The sequence below is a fragment of the Porites lutea genome, chromosome 9 (assembly GCF_958299795.1).
Source record: "Porites lutea chromosome 9, jaPorLute2.1, whole genome shotgun sequence".
NCBI classification, from domain to species: domain Eukaryota; kingdom Metazoa; phylum Cnidaria; class Anthozoa; order Scleractinia; family Poritidae; genus Porites; species Porites lutea.
In genome coordinates, this window is record NC_133209.1 from 1,954,403 (window position 1) to 1,971,498 (window position 17,096).

Consider the following 17,096-nt stretch of genomic DNA (forward strand, 5'->3'; position numbering starts at 1 on the left):
GCCAAACATGCAGGAGTGACATCGGATGAGAGTCCTCTTTACGAGTTTGAAAACACCTGAAACATGAACCTAAACTCCAAGAAAAAAACTACTCGAGTCTGTGTTGGATTATTTTTCTTACTTGGAGGAATCGAATATGGTGAGAGTTTTTCTTGATACGTCTGCAAACAAGTTTAACCTGTACGTGTAAGCATGCATTGCATCACAACAGAGAAGCCGGATAGTTGTAGAAATCTAGAAAGTTTTCCTATTCTTCATTGGAAAAATTGATTGAAACTGAGAAAAAGTAGCAAGAATCAGCTGAGAAAATTAATTTAAACATGTAGCTGAGGTGTACATTTAGCTAACATTGAGAGCTATGAATCAGCCATAAAAATAACGCTTTGGAGATGATATGACTCACGATGACCTCTTTTCGACCGTAATAATAAATAAACAAACACAAACACAAAAGAAAAACTTTGGAAAGCGATGGAACCAAACTAACTGGTTAGAGGCTGTAGTTTAGTAGTGAGTTATAAAATGTCATAATTTAAGGACGTATTTAAGTGAAGAGCAGATAAGGACGAGATGCAAAATATCTAGGAAAGCTGGTCTCTGATTGGTCAACAGGTGAAGCATTCGCTATTGTTTTTATGCAATTTTCTTTTATTTTAACATGTGATAAGTGCATGACCCAATGGTGATATGTGTGGGATACCAAAGTTAAATAAATAATCATTGTTTTTGTTTTTGTTTTTTTTAAATCTTGTCCATAGCTGTCATTCTCCCCACGTTATGGTTGTATCTGGAGCATAAATTTGATGCCGAGCCATGGTTTTTTGGAGTGGTGTTTTCAGCATTCTGTTTCTCAAATTTAATAGCAAGTCCTTTGTTTGGTTTCTGGGTGGACTACACACAGAAAACCAAAACTGCCATATTGTTTGCAAATCTGTTTGAAATAGGAGGTGAGTCAACATTGTAAGTTTTTTTGGGAATAAAAACCTGGCCACCTGGGCATCGCTACTGCTCAAATTCCAGGTAGCTCTAATCTCGTGTGGGCTAACTGGAAACAGGGCAAAACACTTTTTGGGATTAAATTGGACCTGCTTCCTTGGCTTTTTTCTTTCACCTTTTCCCTCTCCCTCCTTTTTTTTTGCTCATTTTGTTTTTCTTTCCTTTGCTTGGCATTTGTATATGGGGTTTATTTTTATGGGAAGGGTTTGGGGAAAACTTTTAGGATTATGGAATTAGCTGGATTGAAGATCTTCAAGTTCAAGATCTTCATTGAAACTGTTGGGTCAACTTTATGTCAGTTTTTCTCCGGCCTGTTTGACTGAATCATGCTCATTCAGGTTGTTTCTCCCTGCACAAGTTTGATGACAAAGTTCTTTATGACTGTTTAAACTGACAGCAGTTTCTTGTGTGCAAAGTCGTTAAATATTTGTCTAAGGTAGTTTTACATGGGAGATGACAAAACGCGGAGTCCTACTCCATGGAGAACCCTATGGAGTACCTAAAATTACTCCATTTTAGGTACTCCATAAAGAAATTTTTGCTTGGCCGTCTCGTTTTTTTGACTGGTCAAAAACTTGGAAAAAAGGTGAACTAATCCTTGTGTAATTGAATCAGTGAACATGATTGTATTTTTACAAAAAGACAAAATCTAAGATTTACAGGTGTGGATGTGGATGTTTTCTCAAGACATGCATGAACTGTCAACGTGACCGGCGACTTTGGCTGATCAAGTCGACATTTTGGCTGGAGTTGACCGGCCATTATTTTTGAGCCTTGTACATTTGATTAAAAAATAAACCAGTTGCTTTGGTCATGGATTTCTCTATTCTCCTCTGGACTCCCATTTCCTCTTCTCCAGGTTCCACTCTCTCAGGGCCCAGAATCATTTTCTCTCAAAATGTTAAACTTAATTTCAGCGTTGTAACCAACGGGTAAAATTTTAGTTTACAATAATTTGTTTTATCTTTCAGGAAATTTCTTGTATTTTATTGCTTGGTCCAAGTACTGGGTGCTTGGTGCACGACTAGTAGCAGGTTTGTTGTAAAAATCTTTAAAAAATGAGAAGGAGTGTATTGTCAGGTTTAAAAAACTGGAGGCAAAGCAGAGAGTTTTTACACCTGATAAAACACGACTGTGATTTCTTTAGATGGCTTCAAAATCTCTGATATAATGATAATATTTAGATTTGGGGTTATTTTGGTCTAAAAATTGGACATAAAGTTTACCAGTGTCTTTGTCAGACATCATGAAGTTCTTTTGTTTTTTCTTTATGAATTATTAATGAGTTTTTGAAGTTAAATTCCATATCAGATTGGTTTTGTTTCTGCTGACATACTTCACTGTAATATTAAAGTTCACAAATACAGTCATGCAAAGTTTGCAGACTGAGGGGATATAAATCAAGTAATTAAATGATAATACAATAATAATTTGTATTGTCATTTATAAAAATAATTATACCTTTGTTGTAGTTTAAACTGAAAGTCAAGTTAAGGTGATTTTAGCCTATTTTGATCCTTAACTTTCTTCTCCTAAATCCAATTTTTCATGATTTTGAATAGATAAGGTTGGCAGTCAACATTTTGCATGAAAGGTTACAGTGCAACCACATGAACCGAGGCCACCCAGGCAAAATTTTTAGACAGATTTTGAAATCAGCCAATCACAAGTCAAGATCTAAGCAATCGTAGGGGGTGGCCTCGGTTTGTGTGGTCACACTGTAAGATTAGGAGACAAGGGATCTATCAGTGCAGATAACAGATATGACTTTCATTGGTGTTTAATAGGCATAGGTGCTGGCATAGGAGGGGGTATATTTGCTCAAATTGCAAGGACAACGACAGAAAAGGAAAGAACTGGAATGTACTCCATTGCAATGGCCTTACGACAGTTTGGTTTGTTAGTGGGTAGGTTGATATGTGTTATTATTACCTTGGGTTTATATTCCATGCTATTTAAATGTCTAACAGTTAAGGCATACTCTATTCATATATTTTCCCTCTCAGTCCCTGCATTATTAATTTATTATTTGAGCACTCTTAATCGTCTTTGTGCCTCGTATAAAATATATTTCCCACCAATTTTCTTTGTTGTTGTTTGTTTTTCAGGGCCTGGCTTCAACCTCTTTTTAAGGGAATTCAATGTGAAGTTAGGTCCATTTTTGATTGACAGATACACTGCACCTGGTGTAAGTTGAAATTTGATTGTTAAAACATATTATTCTGACTGTCTTTATAAATGTTACTGCTGACATGCTTTGTTTACTTTGGATAATATGGCTGTAATTTTTGTTGTTGTTTGATAGCGTTCATGTAGTTAAACTTGATTGGTTTATAAATTTGGCCTTTTTGGTTATTAGTAATTTTTTTCTATAAATTCATGCATTGTGTGGGAAACCAGTATGTATTTTATGATGAGTATATCAAACACAGTCTCTACGTGTGTAACAGTCTTTGCAAATGGTTTGAGCCGCCCAAGGATCGGGTCATGTCAGTGACATGTAGGTTGAATATACTCCTGAGTAGGACATGATGCCATCAGTGACTGATATTTTGAAAGCTGTCATCAGACTCAAAGACAAGTCCTTGTTAATGGATATTTTACTGGTCAAAATTAAATTCAGGGTAAATGTTTTTAACCTAGGTTGATTCTCAATTTCCTTTGTGTCCTGGCTCTAATTATTCATGAATTATGACTAGAAGACAAAGGAAATGGAGCATCAACCGAGGTTAAAAAATTTTAACCTGAAGTTAATTTTGACCTATAACTGATATAATAAACGTCCAAAAAAGTCCCCATATTAGCCAGGTGGCTTATCCAGATTTGCATAGTATGAAGTGACCAGGGGTATTGCTTAGATGGGATGTTAGTCTATCACAAGTTAACCCCAATAACCTCTTCTTCTTAAGGTACTCTCCTACTCTCCCCAGAGCAGGGGATGCTTGGGAATGAGGTTAGGAACTAACATGTACCCTCAGCAATATGTCACCTGTACCAGTTCATACACCTGGGTAAAGGGAGACAGGGTACAGAGTTTGTGCGTGAGAGAGAAAGTTGGTTGTGAATCTGACAGGCAGTTTCTATTCAATAATACAAGACTCTTCCAAGTTTTTTATTTTAATGAAGGGTAGTATGTGAATACCAATGCTGGAAGAAGGGCCTTTAAATTAGGAAACTCGCTAAGTTTAATGGTGATATGGGTATATGACGGAAGGGTCTCTTTTTGGCAATTTTGTAGGTCCACAAACATATATGTGGAGATGTGTGTGGCTGAGAAGTTAACACCTCAAACTCTGGATCTGGAGGTCTGGGGTTCAAGCCTCACCTGCCGCATTGTTTCCTTAGACAAGGAACTTAACTCCACTTTGTCTCCCTTCACCTAGGTGTATTTAAAATGGGTACCTGCCACATACTGCTGGGGGGGGGGGGGGGGGGGGTGACCCTGCGATGGACTAGCATCTTATCCAGGAGTGGGGGAGGGTAGCAATACTCCTAGGCATGCTTTATGCTATGGAAACTGGTATACACTCCAGCTGTTTGGGCCTTTGGCTCATGTGCACCTTTTCCTTTACATTACAAACATATAAGGCTATACCAAAGAATTTATTTCTTGTTTTATGTTTGGCAGATCTTCATGGCTGTTGTGTGGCTGATCCTAGAGGTTATAATGCTGTTCTTTTACTTTGATTTTCCAAAAGTGATGAGTAAAAATGATGATGATTTATGTGTGTCAACTGATAACAGTGTTAACAGTGACAGTGTTGTGAAAGGTGAAAAACAGAAACTCCGCAACATCAACGGCAGTTATCGTAAACTACAGAGGAAAAATTCTGTAATGGATGATTGGCACTTGGCAAAAGGTTGGTAATAATAATAATGAGTCTTTATTTCATCAAAAGATAAAACTATATATCTTATGTTACAATAATATGGAAGATTAAAAACTATGATAAAAATATCTACATATATATATACATATATATATGTTAAAAAAGTATGTCATTACAATAAATGGAGCTTTAAAATCAACCTGTTTACAAAGGTGTTTATAAAACGCTCTGTATTAATTTTCGGGCGTGCGCAGCCTGTTTTCCTAAGATTATGTACATAACTCTTCTGGACAGGAATGGTATCTTTCAGTGGGTGGCAATCCCTTGATATTAATTTCTTTAAAGTGTTTCGGTCTTGTTTATTTAAAAGCTTCTTGATAAAAACTGGAAATGAAATAAAACGGCGTTTATGGCATCGGTCCAAAAAATTTTTTATAACCATAAGATCGGACATCCGATGCCCCATAGACTGAAAACGCATAGCTAAAATTAGGTAAAACAATAGATATAAAAAGGTGATCTATCTCTGCCTGAGAGTAGTGTTCCTTTCTTAGTGTTCGTAGGACGTGTAAACACTTGTTTGCTTTGACAAGCTTGGTTCTTACATGCTCATTAAATTTCCCGTCACTCTGTAGAGTTACTCCTAGTAAAACAAAGTTATTACATTAAGGAATATTGTTAATTGGAGAGTAGAGTTGGTTTACTGTATGTTAGTGGCAGGCATTCAGTTGACATATATATGGCAAATGGTGAAATTTAAGAGATTCCTATACTCTTGCTTGAAAATCTGAGACCTTGTAGTAACAAGCTGCATACTCTACATTAAACTTCAAATAATCATAATTATAGTACTTGCATATTTTTTTGTTTTAAAAAATAGCAGATGTTTTAATACATTATTGCCCTGCAACTGGCTTGCATGGCAGGGGGTTCAGGTATTTTTTGCATTGCTTCAAGTCCAAGGGATTTTTTGTGGTTTTATTGTATGACCCCATTTGCAAGTGACCCTCTGACCTGTAGAGTAATTTTCAAGACCCTTGATTTTCAAAGTTGTACATAATTTTGCCACCTCCACAAATTCAGTGTGTGGAACTCTATAAATATACAACCACCGGTTAACCACAAACATTTTGTCATATTAGTACTGGTTAGTTTGCAGGGAGCATTATATACTTACCCTATTTCATTTATCACTGTACCATTTGCATTGCTAGATCTGGTCAAAGAGGAAGTCATTGTTATTTTAGCTTCCCAGTTCATGATGTTTTTCAATGAAACAGCTTTGGAGGTTTGTATTTAAAAAGAAACATTTGAAATTGTTTGTTAATTAAGGGCTCACTCTCACTATGAAATCCAGAGATTTCTTAGATTTTTTTACACAATCTGACAAAGACTGGAAAAAGAATAAAATGTAGTTCTGGATAAGTTCTTTTTTGGGGTAGAAAATTAAATTAATTTAAACAGTAATCCCTTTAGCTTTTTTCCGGCCTGTAGCTGTTGCTTAGTAACATGTGTTATTGACAAATCTAGTAGAGTTCCACTCACCCTTTTTCAGTCCAAACTGAGAAGGAAAAACTATCTTTGAGAGCAGCCACTAGTTATCTCATAATCTGAAAGAGCATCCCCTGCCCTTTCTCTGGATCTGCCATTGTGCTTATATGTTACTAAAGAATTTCATTTTGTTTCTTTTTTGTTGCAGGCTATTGTAACTCCTTTGTCAGAGTATCTTTTAGGTTGGAAAGAAATTGAAAATAGTATTGCCTATTGTTTTATAGCTTTTGAGGTGAGAATGTATAATTTTTGTCAATTTTTAGAAACCTAGTTTTGTTGGGATTAGATAAAGTTTAGATAAAGTTCTTTTTGTAGACTATTTATATTCTTTTGTCTAAGCCTAAGAAATTTGGCATTTAATAACCTTCAGGCTGCAATTTGGCCAAATTGCCCCTATAGATGTAAGAACCAACCAGCTACTGATTTTTGAAAAATGTTTTTTGAACAGTGGAGGTGTTTGCATTCAGCAAGAATGCAGCATGGGTGGTGACATGACAACCTTGTATGTACTCTAGGTGTCATGCAGTGTGACCCCTCCCCCTTTCTTAAAGAATCTATGCCCCTCTGTGATAAAGCCAATTGCCCATTCCCAAGTTGCCTTTGGCTTCTTTACTAAGGTATGGCCTGTGTACCACTATTCATAATTTGGAAATGAGTTTCATTTGCATGTGAATGAGAACTGTTATTCAGATGAGATGATGAGCGCCAGGACTCACTTTGTGAAAGGGGCTAAAGATAACACAGAAATACCAGAAAGATCTGTGAATCAAAAGTGAATCTGCTCACAGGGTACTCAGAAATGGCTTGTGTGGCCTTCTCAAATTGGAAGATTTGGAGTCTGGTATTGGGTGTCATGCCAAAGAAAAATCCAAGCTCATTTAATAATTTGATAGCCAAGCCACTTATACAAGAACTGTCTGAAATGCGAGTAAACTTTTTATTGTATTACCCATTTGTTGTTTCCTTGTAGGCTATTTTAGTATTTATTCTTGTGAGGAAGATAAGTCTCAAGTTAGCTGACAGGTAAACAACCCTGGGGGGAGGAGGGACTCCCATATGAAAGGGGCGGGGATGCTCATCGTCCCACTTAGGGGTGCAGTAAATTTCAGATTTTGGTCTCGCTTGAGGTGTTCTGGGCAAAACACCATTTGATATACACAAAATGAATATAACACCAAATGATATATTTTGAAATTTGTTTTATTTACTTGATTCATGCAATCAAAGTTTAAAATGATCGCTTTTAGGGGTCAAAAAAGGTTTGGCCATGCCCAGATTGGTCTCCTTTAGGGATTTAATTCAAAATTCCCGACAAGCATCCCCTCCCTTTCATATGGGAGTCCCCCCCCCCCCCTGGGGTAAACGATAGTCTCTAACCTTCAGGGTTCTCATGAAAAGCCAGTAACCAGCTAAAAAAAGTGAGAGACTGAAAGCCTGAAATAACCTACAGCACTTGATTGCCAAGCCGCCTACTAATACATCCTACCTGTCTACTTTAATACTTAATGAGAACCCTGACAGTCGTTGCCTTTGCCTGCTGTCTACTACCCTAGCGCTGTGAGCTAATAACCATCAATTCCTCACTCACTCCTAAGGCAGGCTGTAACAAAACATCAAACTATCGATTAATTGCGATATTCAAGCTGCAGTAGTGGTGGATCGATAATAAAAATGAAACATTGATAACAATCGCGATAGTGTAGTGAACTACCGATAGTTTTAATAGTGTCAATGCTTCTAACATTTTAAATTCTTTGGAAATAAAGATACCCTTTTTTAAACATCTTTGATTCTCAAGGTCACAATAACAGTAAAAAAGAAACTAAAAACAATCTATCGTCCTACTGCACCTACATGTAGAAGGTTTTAGCATCTTGTTTCCTGAACTGCTTTGGGTCTAATGTTAGAGAGGGATTATATCAATTGCTGGGGTTTGTTCAAACTTCAAACATGGCGGCAAATTATGTATCATTGCAAACAAAAAAGGAAAGGATGAAAACTATTGCATTATAGTACCTCCACCATCGCGATACTATCGCAATATATGTGAGACCAATTGCAATACAATAATTAATAGTAAAAATTTCCCCAAAAGTCACCCCTACTCAGTCATCAGCTATCACCGTGAGTGTTGTGTTGTGAGAGTATGAAGTTTAATTTGGGGAGCAGGGGAAGATGGGAAGGAGAAATCATGATTAAAAGATTCTTCTTTTTCCCCTCTTACTATTTTGTTTTCTCTGTCTTTTGTAGGTGGTTAATGGTTATTGGAATTGCTTTTGAGGGTTTTGCACTTGTCTGGTATCTTGCTCTTTTAGCCAATGCAAAGCCATGTAAGTTACTGGAGTAATCATGAAATTGTCTTCATTTGATCAAAAGCTGTATCCATACTTTGCATTAGGAAAGGAGAATATCCAGAAAAGCACTGTAGGGAATATAAAAATGTGTTTTGTAGGTATAACCTTTACTCAGCAGATTTAAACCAGCATTTAACCTAGTCAGATTCACATTTTTTTTTGTAAACCCTAAATATTTGTAGGAGACAATAGAATGTCTGGTTTAACCCAAGAAAGGATTTTATATACAATCTCTCGTCTAGTTCTAAATTATCCTCACCTAAGGGACTTGTCAGAAATTAACAGGGGGGAGGGGGGGTGGGAATTTTTAATTTGGGTTCGGAAATTAGGTGACCCACCCCTGCAATGGGAGTGAAATTTGCTAACCCTCCCCTTGAGCTTGGTCTAAAATATCATGACCCTCCCCACCTTACAGAATTGAAAGAAAAATGTTCCAGGCTCTTTAAGGTGCAGTATTCCAAGTCAACAAGACAAACAAATAAACAAGAAAAAAAGGAAACAAAAGCAAAATAAAAGCAAAGCAAAGAAAGCTAGGGCAAAAAGAATGGAAGCTAACTGCAAAAGAGCCTATTGAAACCATATTACACCTCAGCAAGAATCGCGTGATGTTACAGAGCCTATTGGCCCATTATTTCTTAATTATGAAGGAATAAGTGGGCTCCTCAAAACGCAAAGGCCATATATCCAATATTCCTTTGAGAAGGGTTGTTCACCAATGAATCACAGGACATTATCAAGCAATATCTATGCTTCAACTTAAATGAAAATCATGATGATGATGAAAGTGATTGTATCAATACGAAGCTAATAAAATAAGATAAAATAAACAAAATAAAATGCTGATGACATAAATGATGATGATTAAGATGCTCACAGAAGCATTGATGGTGATGCTGAAGACAGGGATGAAAAGGATAGCCAAAACTATAATAACATTAACAACAACATTATTCGTTATTGCAATAAGACTCTATAGCATTGTTATAAATGAAAAGTAGATGTTTGTTAAATACTTCACAGTTTATATCCATAATATTCCGTTGCTCTTTTTTTTTTTACCAAATAAAGAACTTTATTTTTCTTCTGTGGGTGAACCTCTACATGATCACGGGCATATATTTGCGTGATCCTCCCCCTTTTTACGGCCCATTTTTCTTGACCCCTCCCTTTTCTGAGTCTCAAAAAGTTGTGACCCTCCCTCTGTTTCCACCCTTCCTCCCCCCCAGCTAATTTCTGACAAGTCCCTAAACACAAGTAATTCTGTCAAACATTAAGTCATGTGAAAATTGAAAATAATGTTTTGTCATTATTTGTTGAGGTACCCATTGTCTGAGTTAAGTTCATTTTTGGATATAAATAGTTATTATTTTGTAAAGGAAATTAATTTAAAATTCTACAGTGCATGAACTGGAAACACTTATTGTAATTTTCTGGTGCCTTGACCTTGCTAATTAAGTACTTTTTCTCTCCTTGAACTTCAAATTTAAGAATGAGTAAATGTCAGCTTTTTACCTGCAAGTTAGGTTATGAACACAGAACTTTTTTTCTTCTTTTAATCAGTAAAGAAAAAGAAAAAGACACATCAGTTTTTTTGCAGTTCGCCTACATCCAAGAAAGGCCACCATTTGGCAGGTTAACAAAGAAATAACAACTGTATTTTTCTCTCTTTTTTTTTCAGATGAGTCAATTGTCTTGCCTACCATTGTAGTTGGGACCTTAGTAATTGTGTTTGGTTTGCCGTTTTTCTCAGTGGCAAATGTTTCCCTTTACTCTAAAATTACTGATGAGAAAACACAAGGTAAATCAAGCAACACAGAACAGCCAACTGAATGCAGGTTGTTGGTTATAAAATTATTACTAGTTTGAAAAGAAGTTGCTTCCCTTAATCTTTAACTGTGGTGGCTTAAAAATGCTTTAGCAACATCCACTTTAAATTTATGATGGTTTGGTTCGTTAAGTGAATACATGGTCATGCACGCTACAGTGGAACTTCGATTTAATGAAGTTTCAAGGGACTGGCAAAATGTGTTTGCTATAACGAGGTTTAGTTATATCAAGGTTCTTTTTCATATATTTTACTATTACTGGGGTAAAGAAAATCGTTCATTTTTTCATTTATTTTGAGGTTCTGAAAGTCCTTACAAAATGACCTTAATCTTCAGTGGATTAGAAATTGTAGTGCATAAAGCAGGAAAATTTTGTCTTGTGGTTTTGTGTAGATTTCTTTCTAGTTTTTTTTTTTTAAATTCCAAATTTGGTTTGAATTATGCAAAATAATCTGCAAGGTTAAATTTGTATTTTCTTTGTCCAACCGAAATTATTGAAATAATTATTGAATTTCTATTGTGAAAAGATTTTTTTCTTGCTAGTTACCTGAACTTTCAGGAAATTATTTAAGAAGGCAGATATTCACACTGCTCAGAGTCCACAATCAACATCTGTTACAGAGATAGGGGAGAGGGCGTCACAGAACCGGTCTGTGTTTTTCAATGAGGCTGCTATAATATGCCGTTCTTATTTGGTTAGTCTGTGCTCTATGTTGATTCTGTGGTGGTCTTTCAGGCATTGCTCAAGGTATTCAGAGATCGGTCACAGGCGTGGCAATGATCCTGGGTCCCTTGTGGGGAGGCGCACTCACCAAAAGGCTTTACCTGATGTTGGGAGTCATGGCTGGTCTCGAAGTCATCTTAGCCGTAAGTTGGACAAGAGGCGTGGTTTTGTTTGCCTCGTTTATGTTTTCCTTTCTTGAACATAGTTTTTGTACAGCAAGAGGTTTCTGGGTAACTGACCAGCTACCCCTCCCCACTTTTGTCACAATTTTGCCTCAAGTGAGAAGTTGACATAGGGGAGGGGTGGGTGGTCAGTTGTAACTCAGAAACCTCAATCACCCAAATCGGTACAAACTGTTATACATTAAGCCAATTTTCACTTGCTTCTTTCATCCTTTCTTGTTTAGATTTTAATGTTCTTGTCCTTTCACCGTCTTAAAGTGCCAGAGAAACAAACACCTCCTCCTCAGTATGGTGAAATAAACGCGGACAATGAGCGACAACCGTTGCTGGCGTGATTGGAGGGAAGGTCTTGGACAGAAGAGTTCTCTTGAAATGAACTTCTAAGTAAATGGTTGTGCGCTGGGTGCGCAGATTGAGAACGCTCCACACCGGCTCACATCTATCGTTAGATGGACGATCTCTCGTATAACACCTAAGGAGAAACCACCCTTAGGCCCGGTTCAGGTGCCGAACTTTTCGGGAGCCGAACCTAATTCGAATTAAGGCCGACCCAACTAAATTCAAAAGGAGAAAAATATTCATTTCGATAAAATTGCTCTGAAAATACGTGACATAATAATAAGTGCATTTGGTTTGGCACATGAAAACTTCGGCGTCTGAATCAAAGCCGTTCTAAAGTCGATCTAAAGTCGAGGCGAGATGGGCGGGAAGAACGGCTAAGCCGTTCCAAATTGAAACAGGCATTCCTAATTGATTGAGACGCCGAACTTTTCATGTACTTAATTCAATGAAAAATTCGACGTCTGAACCGGGCCTTACTCACTGAATAGAAAATGATAACTTTTTCAGAAAATGAAACAATGAAAAGTTACTGTAAAGTGAGAAAGAATTTCGACAACAATGGCCCGAAACTAATTGTCTTGAATTAACAAATTTCAAATGACCACATAGTACACTGTAAAAAATGGGAAAATATTAATGTAATATTTAATTGCACAGGGAATCGAGCTGCACCAGAAGAAATCAAAGAGAGTTCTTCAGAAATAAACTATTTTGACAGAAAAAAAAACTGCTCAGCGCGTGAAAACAGTAGGTTGAAGATATATACTTTATCGGCTGTTTCTATTCTTTACCTAAACTTTCATTAGCGCATTTTAAAAATATTTACCATATGGAAGAATAAATATAAGTTTTGTTTTGTATTTATAGAAATATCTCTTGAAATAGAGAGAAGTGACAGAGAAGTGTGAAGTCACGTTACCATTGTAGCAAATTTTCTGGATCACAATTTAAGCAACGGCGATGGCAACGAGAACGACAAAAAGCAATACGTTTATATCAGCTAAACAACAACTTGTACGAACATCACGCATTTTTGTACATTTATTCCTAATTTCTCGCGCTCGCTTTATTCTCGGTAGGTGAGCACAATACAATTTTTTTTCTTTTTGTATAAAACTTAGATAGGGCCCTTTCGGATTCAATCTCAGAAAATTTCGCCAATATTTGGCAAATTATATGAAATTGAATAAGATCGATGAAGTTTGAAACAGTGCGAATTCGCTTTTTGAGTGACGTTTTCGGTTTGTTGTCATCCAGAAATTTATACTACCATGGCAACGTGACGTAACGACTTCTCCTCTCTATATATCCTGTTTCTTATAACTTTGAATAACACACATCATGTATACCCTATGTTTGTAATACTTGTCTTGTTTTAAGACTTCACTACGACCCTTCAAGTTGCATCCCTTGTTTCGTGTCGCCGAGTGTTTTGCCTCCGAGAAGGCACGGTCTTTTATCTAAAACACGTAATGAGGGCTTTTCTCATCTGCCTTTTCTATTAACCCAGGTACTCGTAAGGAACTGCTCAACCAGTTATGAGTTCCTGAAGAACGGCAGTAGATGAGAGTCACGGACGGCAGTGCTGGGAATCTTTCCGCCCAGTGTCCATCCCTTGTGCATGCATGCATGCATTTTGTGCGCGTGCATTATGATTCTCCTATGAGTGCCCTCCTCAAAAGAAGATCCCACCCCCTCGGTCGAACTACCGGTTTAACAGGCTTCCCACTCTTCTCTTTCCTCCAACGCACTTTATGAACTAGTGACGATATCAAAAGTAGGTTGAGTTTGATATGTTAAGGATAGCTAGGAACCTATTACTCCCGGGAATAAAGCAAGTTTTTCTTACCTTGAACTTCACTGATTCAATTTTGAATTTCAGTTACAATAGCATCACTTTCTTTTCCATTAAGTCAGTTCCAGTTAGTTTTAGTTAGTTCGGAGAAAGAAGGTCTAAATAAGTACCCTCATCGCCCGGTGTTTGTTTCGGAGCAGACGCACATTTCAGTTTTCCCGCGACTCTGGTGAGACTTAAAAAGCAGGAGTCACAGAGACTTGACAGACAAATACGTGAAAGTCTTCTCCTCACATTCGTTTTCAAAAGCCTAAAATTTTGTCCACTCAGCGGATATCCATCGGCACGGCTAGAAAGAGCGTCTTTCAATCAGTAAATTTATCAGGTTTAAAGATGATATGTCCAAAGCGAGCGAAGATAGACCAGATTCGCGAAATTTAACAGACGTCTGTATGGAGGGGGGGAGGGAAGGGGCAAGCTGTGCCCCAGCCATACAAACGTCTGTAAAATTCCGCAACGCTACTGATTTTTAGGGGTTCTTTCCAGCCGTGTTGACAGATTTGGGGTCGCTTTTCGCTGACTGGTTCCAGTCAAAAGAAAGGGTCTATTTCTTCAATAATACCTAGGAACGTATTGTAAATCTAAAGATTCAAAAACAATTTTGCCGTTTTCCTTTTATTATACCTGACAGTTCTAGAAAATTAAAATTCTTGCTTCAATCTTGTTTAATAGCAAGAAGATTTTGACCCCAATAGTCTGCGGCGACTGGCAGAACCAAATAACGTGCATTTCAATAGCACAATTTATAAAGTCAGTTTAATGCAGTTAAGCTTGTCTTTGTGGTCAATAACTTTCTTTTCGTCTTCTTTTTTTGTTTGCTGTTCAGGCATAATAGGCCATTTGCACTAAGAGGTCATGTGACATCGTTTTTATGAAAATGAAAGTTATATGATTTTGCCTTCAAAAAATGATTAGTGGGTCATATCCTAAACAAATAAAAGTGATCTGGTTTTTCAAACCTGCACTCTTGTCTTAAAATGAGTACGTTTGTAGCTGGTCACGTGACCAAAATGTGATTTTGAAAATTACGAATTACTTCTTTCTGAACGCAAATTTTGCACTTAAACTTCAAGGAAAATGTTGAAAAAATGATGTGGTAACGTTTACAGCACATCTGAGCGTAACTATCAAAAGTTTAACAAGACGTAAGCAAAAAGTAGTTTTGGCCGCCATGTTGGAGGGCAAGAGTATGCCCTCCAACATGGCGGCCAATACAAATCGTACTACTTTGTTGAAAAATAAAAGTGCCATAAAATATCTCCCTTAAATGCTTTTCTTCTCAAATTTCGGGTGTAAGATAATTTTTATGTGCTCTGTCAATTTTTGGCATCAGCAGGATTCCAACTAATTGTTTAAGGGAAGTATTGGTCAGGTGACCTCTTAGTGCAAGCGGCCTATTGTTATAAATGAGGCTAACTATTTTATGTTTTTTTTTGGCTACCGGGTACTTACAGTTTCTCCAGACTGTAATATTAATCCCTGGGATATTTGAATACCCCCGTTGCTAATTAACAACGGCGGCAGTCACTACACGTTTGATGTATGGAATGCGACAGAGCTTGTAAAGCTGCATTTATTCACGCGTGGTAAACAGATCCGAGGAAACTACTCCAATGATATTGCACGATAATTTACACCGGCTAGGATAAACACAGTTCTTGAAGACGGTTTATTATACCAACAAACACCGCACTATCTCTACTTCATTTATTTGGCGTCGGTCGGGTTTCAGCGAAGGTAAGCTTTAGTTGCCTTTACGTTCGCTCGATGTGTGTGAAACCGAGATTACGGCATATTGTTCTATCTACACATCAAAAAGTAGTTTTATCACTAACTCAACCGAATGTTTGAGGTGAGGAACGGGTGTCTGTTTGTTTCGAATGTTTAGAACGCGGTTAAATTTAAATCGGTTAGGAGAATCGGCTCTTAATTTTTTTGCGGGTTGTTTAACCGCAGTGTTACAGTGTTTATGACAGCTTCTTGGTTTTAGCTCGACCTCTGTCTTCGAACTTGACATTGGAAAATGTTTACCAATGGCGAGATATGTAACTCACATGCTCTAATGTGCTTTTTGTCACTGCTTGAGAACATTTTCTCGCGTAAGTATTTTAAGAGGAAATCTTTTGTGATCATAACATCCGTTTTTTACAATATTCTTATTCTCTGCAAACTCAAATTCGGCTGTATTTTGACGTCAAAATTGCCACTGCCACATTTTGTTGCATTTTAATATTTTAAAATCAATGTTTGTTCAGACAACTGGATGTTTTAATTCATTTTAGAGTTTTATTTTTATACTTTGAGTACGAAAACATTATTTTAAAGACCGCTTATTTTGTGCAACGACCTGAAAACAGCTGAAGTTAAAACGATAATTTGCCAATCATGAAACCCATCTCTATGAGTATTTCACCAGAAAAGATAATTTGATCACCACAACTGTCACCAAGTATTGCAAACGGCCTGGAAAATGGCAATTTTTGGTGAGAAAACATTGGGGAATGAAATTTGTCTCATGAGATTGTGCTTTGTTTACATTTCAATCGTGATACTACTACATCATCGGATATTCTGGTCGTTTAGCAGTATGTTGCAGAGTAATATAATCGTATAAAGTGAATCTCTATGTTCTTGATTTTGATGATCGATATTTAGAGCGCATATATATTGGCTGGATTCCCTGGGAATTCGCGCGCGAAGAATAAAATGATGATCGAAGGTCGGCTTTTTGCTGTGCACAGTAGTATTATTGGATACGCAGCAAACAAAATGGCGGCCTACATGAGCTTTTACGCTGTGTACAGTTCTGCTCTACAGCCTCCGATCTTGTACTTTGATACCATATTTCAGTTCTTGCATTGTTACTGATTGAAAATGAGCTTCGAGGTTTACATAAGTTGTAAATCTGCCTCGAAAACATCAACAATTTCATCAGCTTTGAAAGCTACTAGCTTCAAAATCAATTCAATGCGTTTAAGTTTCTTTAAATTTAACTATTCTTTGATCTCGTGTATGAGCTAGGTCCTGTTTTGGTTTCATTCCCAGATTTTAATTTTCTCTCAAACTGGCACATTTCATGTCTGCTCCTTTTACGTTAATTTTTGGTGTAATATTGGTCATTAATGTTGGCATCCCCCTGTGAAGTGTTAATTATAGATAAGATTGTACAATCCGATGTTTTTACGATTTTTTGATAATTGCACCTACCCATAAGAAATTTTGTGTGAAGATCAACAGCATTTTAGTATATAACATTATAAATTTCTCTCCTGTAGTAGGTTCTACATTACTTAGTTTATTTTAAATTTGTAAAAATTATTACTGTAACTATATTATCAAATCAGGGAAAATCCAATATATCGTAGTCTTAGCCAGTAAGAAAAAGTGATGATTTTTGCATTCCTGGCTAAGCAATTATACTCTGACTACAACAAAA

The 17,096-nt window shown here is 36.9% G+C and overlaps 1 protein-coding gene across 1 annotated transcript; it reads left to right on the forward strand.

The window, feature by feature from the left end:
• Positions 1-13,653, forward strand: LOC140948680 (major facilitator superfamily domain-containing protein 8-like). The gene is made up of 13 exons (XM_073397945.1): positions 1-139; positions 759-947; positions 1,968-2,030; positions 2,784-2,903; positions 3,105-3,184; positions 4,625-4,856; positions 6,041-6,114; positions 6,526-6,609; positions 7,348-7,400; positions 8,628-8,707; positions 10,410-10,529; positions 11,294-11,424; positions 11,688-13,653. Exons 1-13 carry the CDS (start codon positions 64-66, stop codon positions 11,796-11,798), a joined length of 1,413 nt encoding a protein of 470 aa, XP_073254046.1. The 5' UTR covers positions 1-63; the 3' UTR covers positions 11,799-13,653.
• The last annotated feature ends 3,443 nt before the right edge of the window (positions 13,654-17,096 follow it).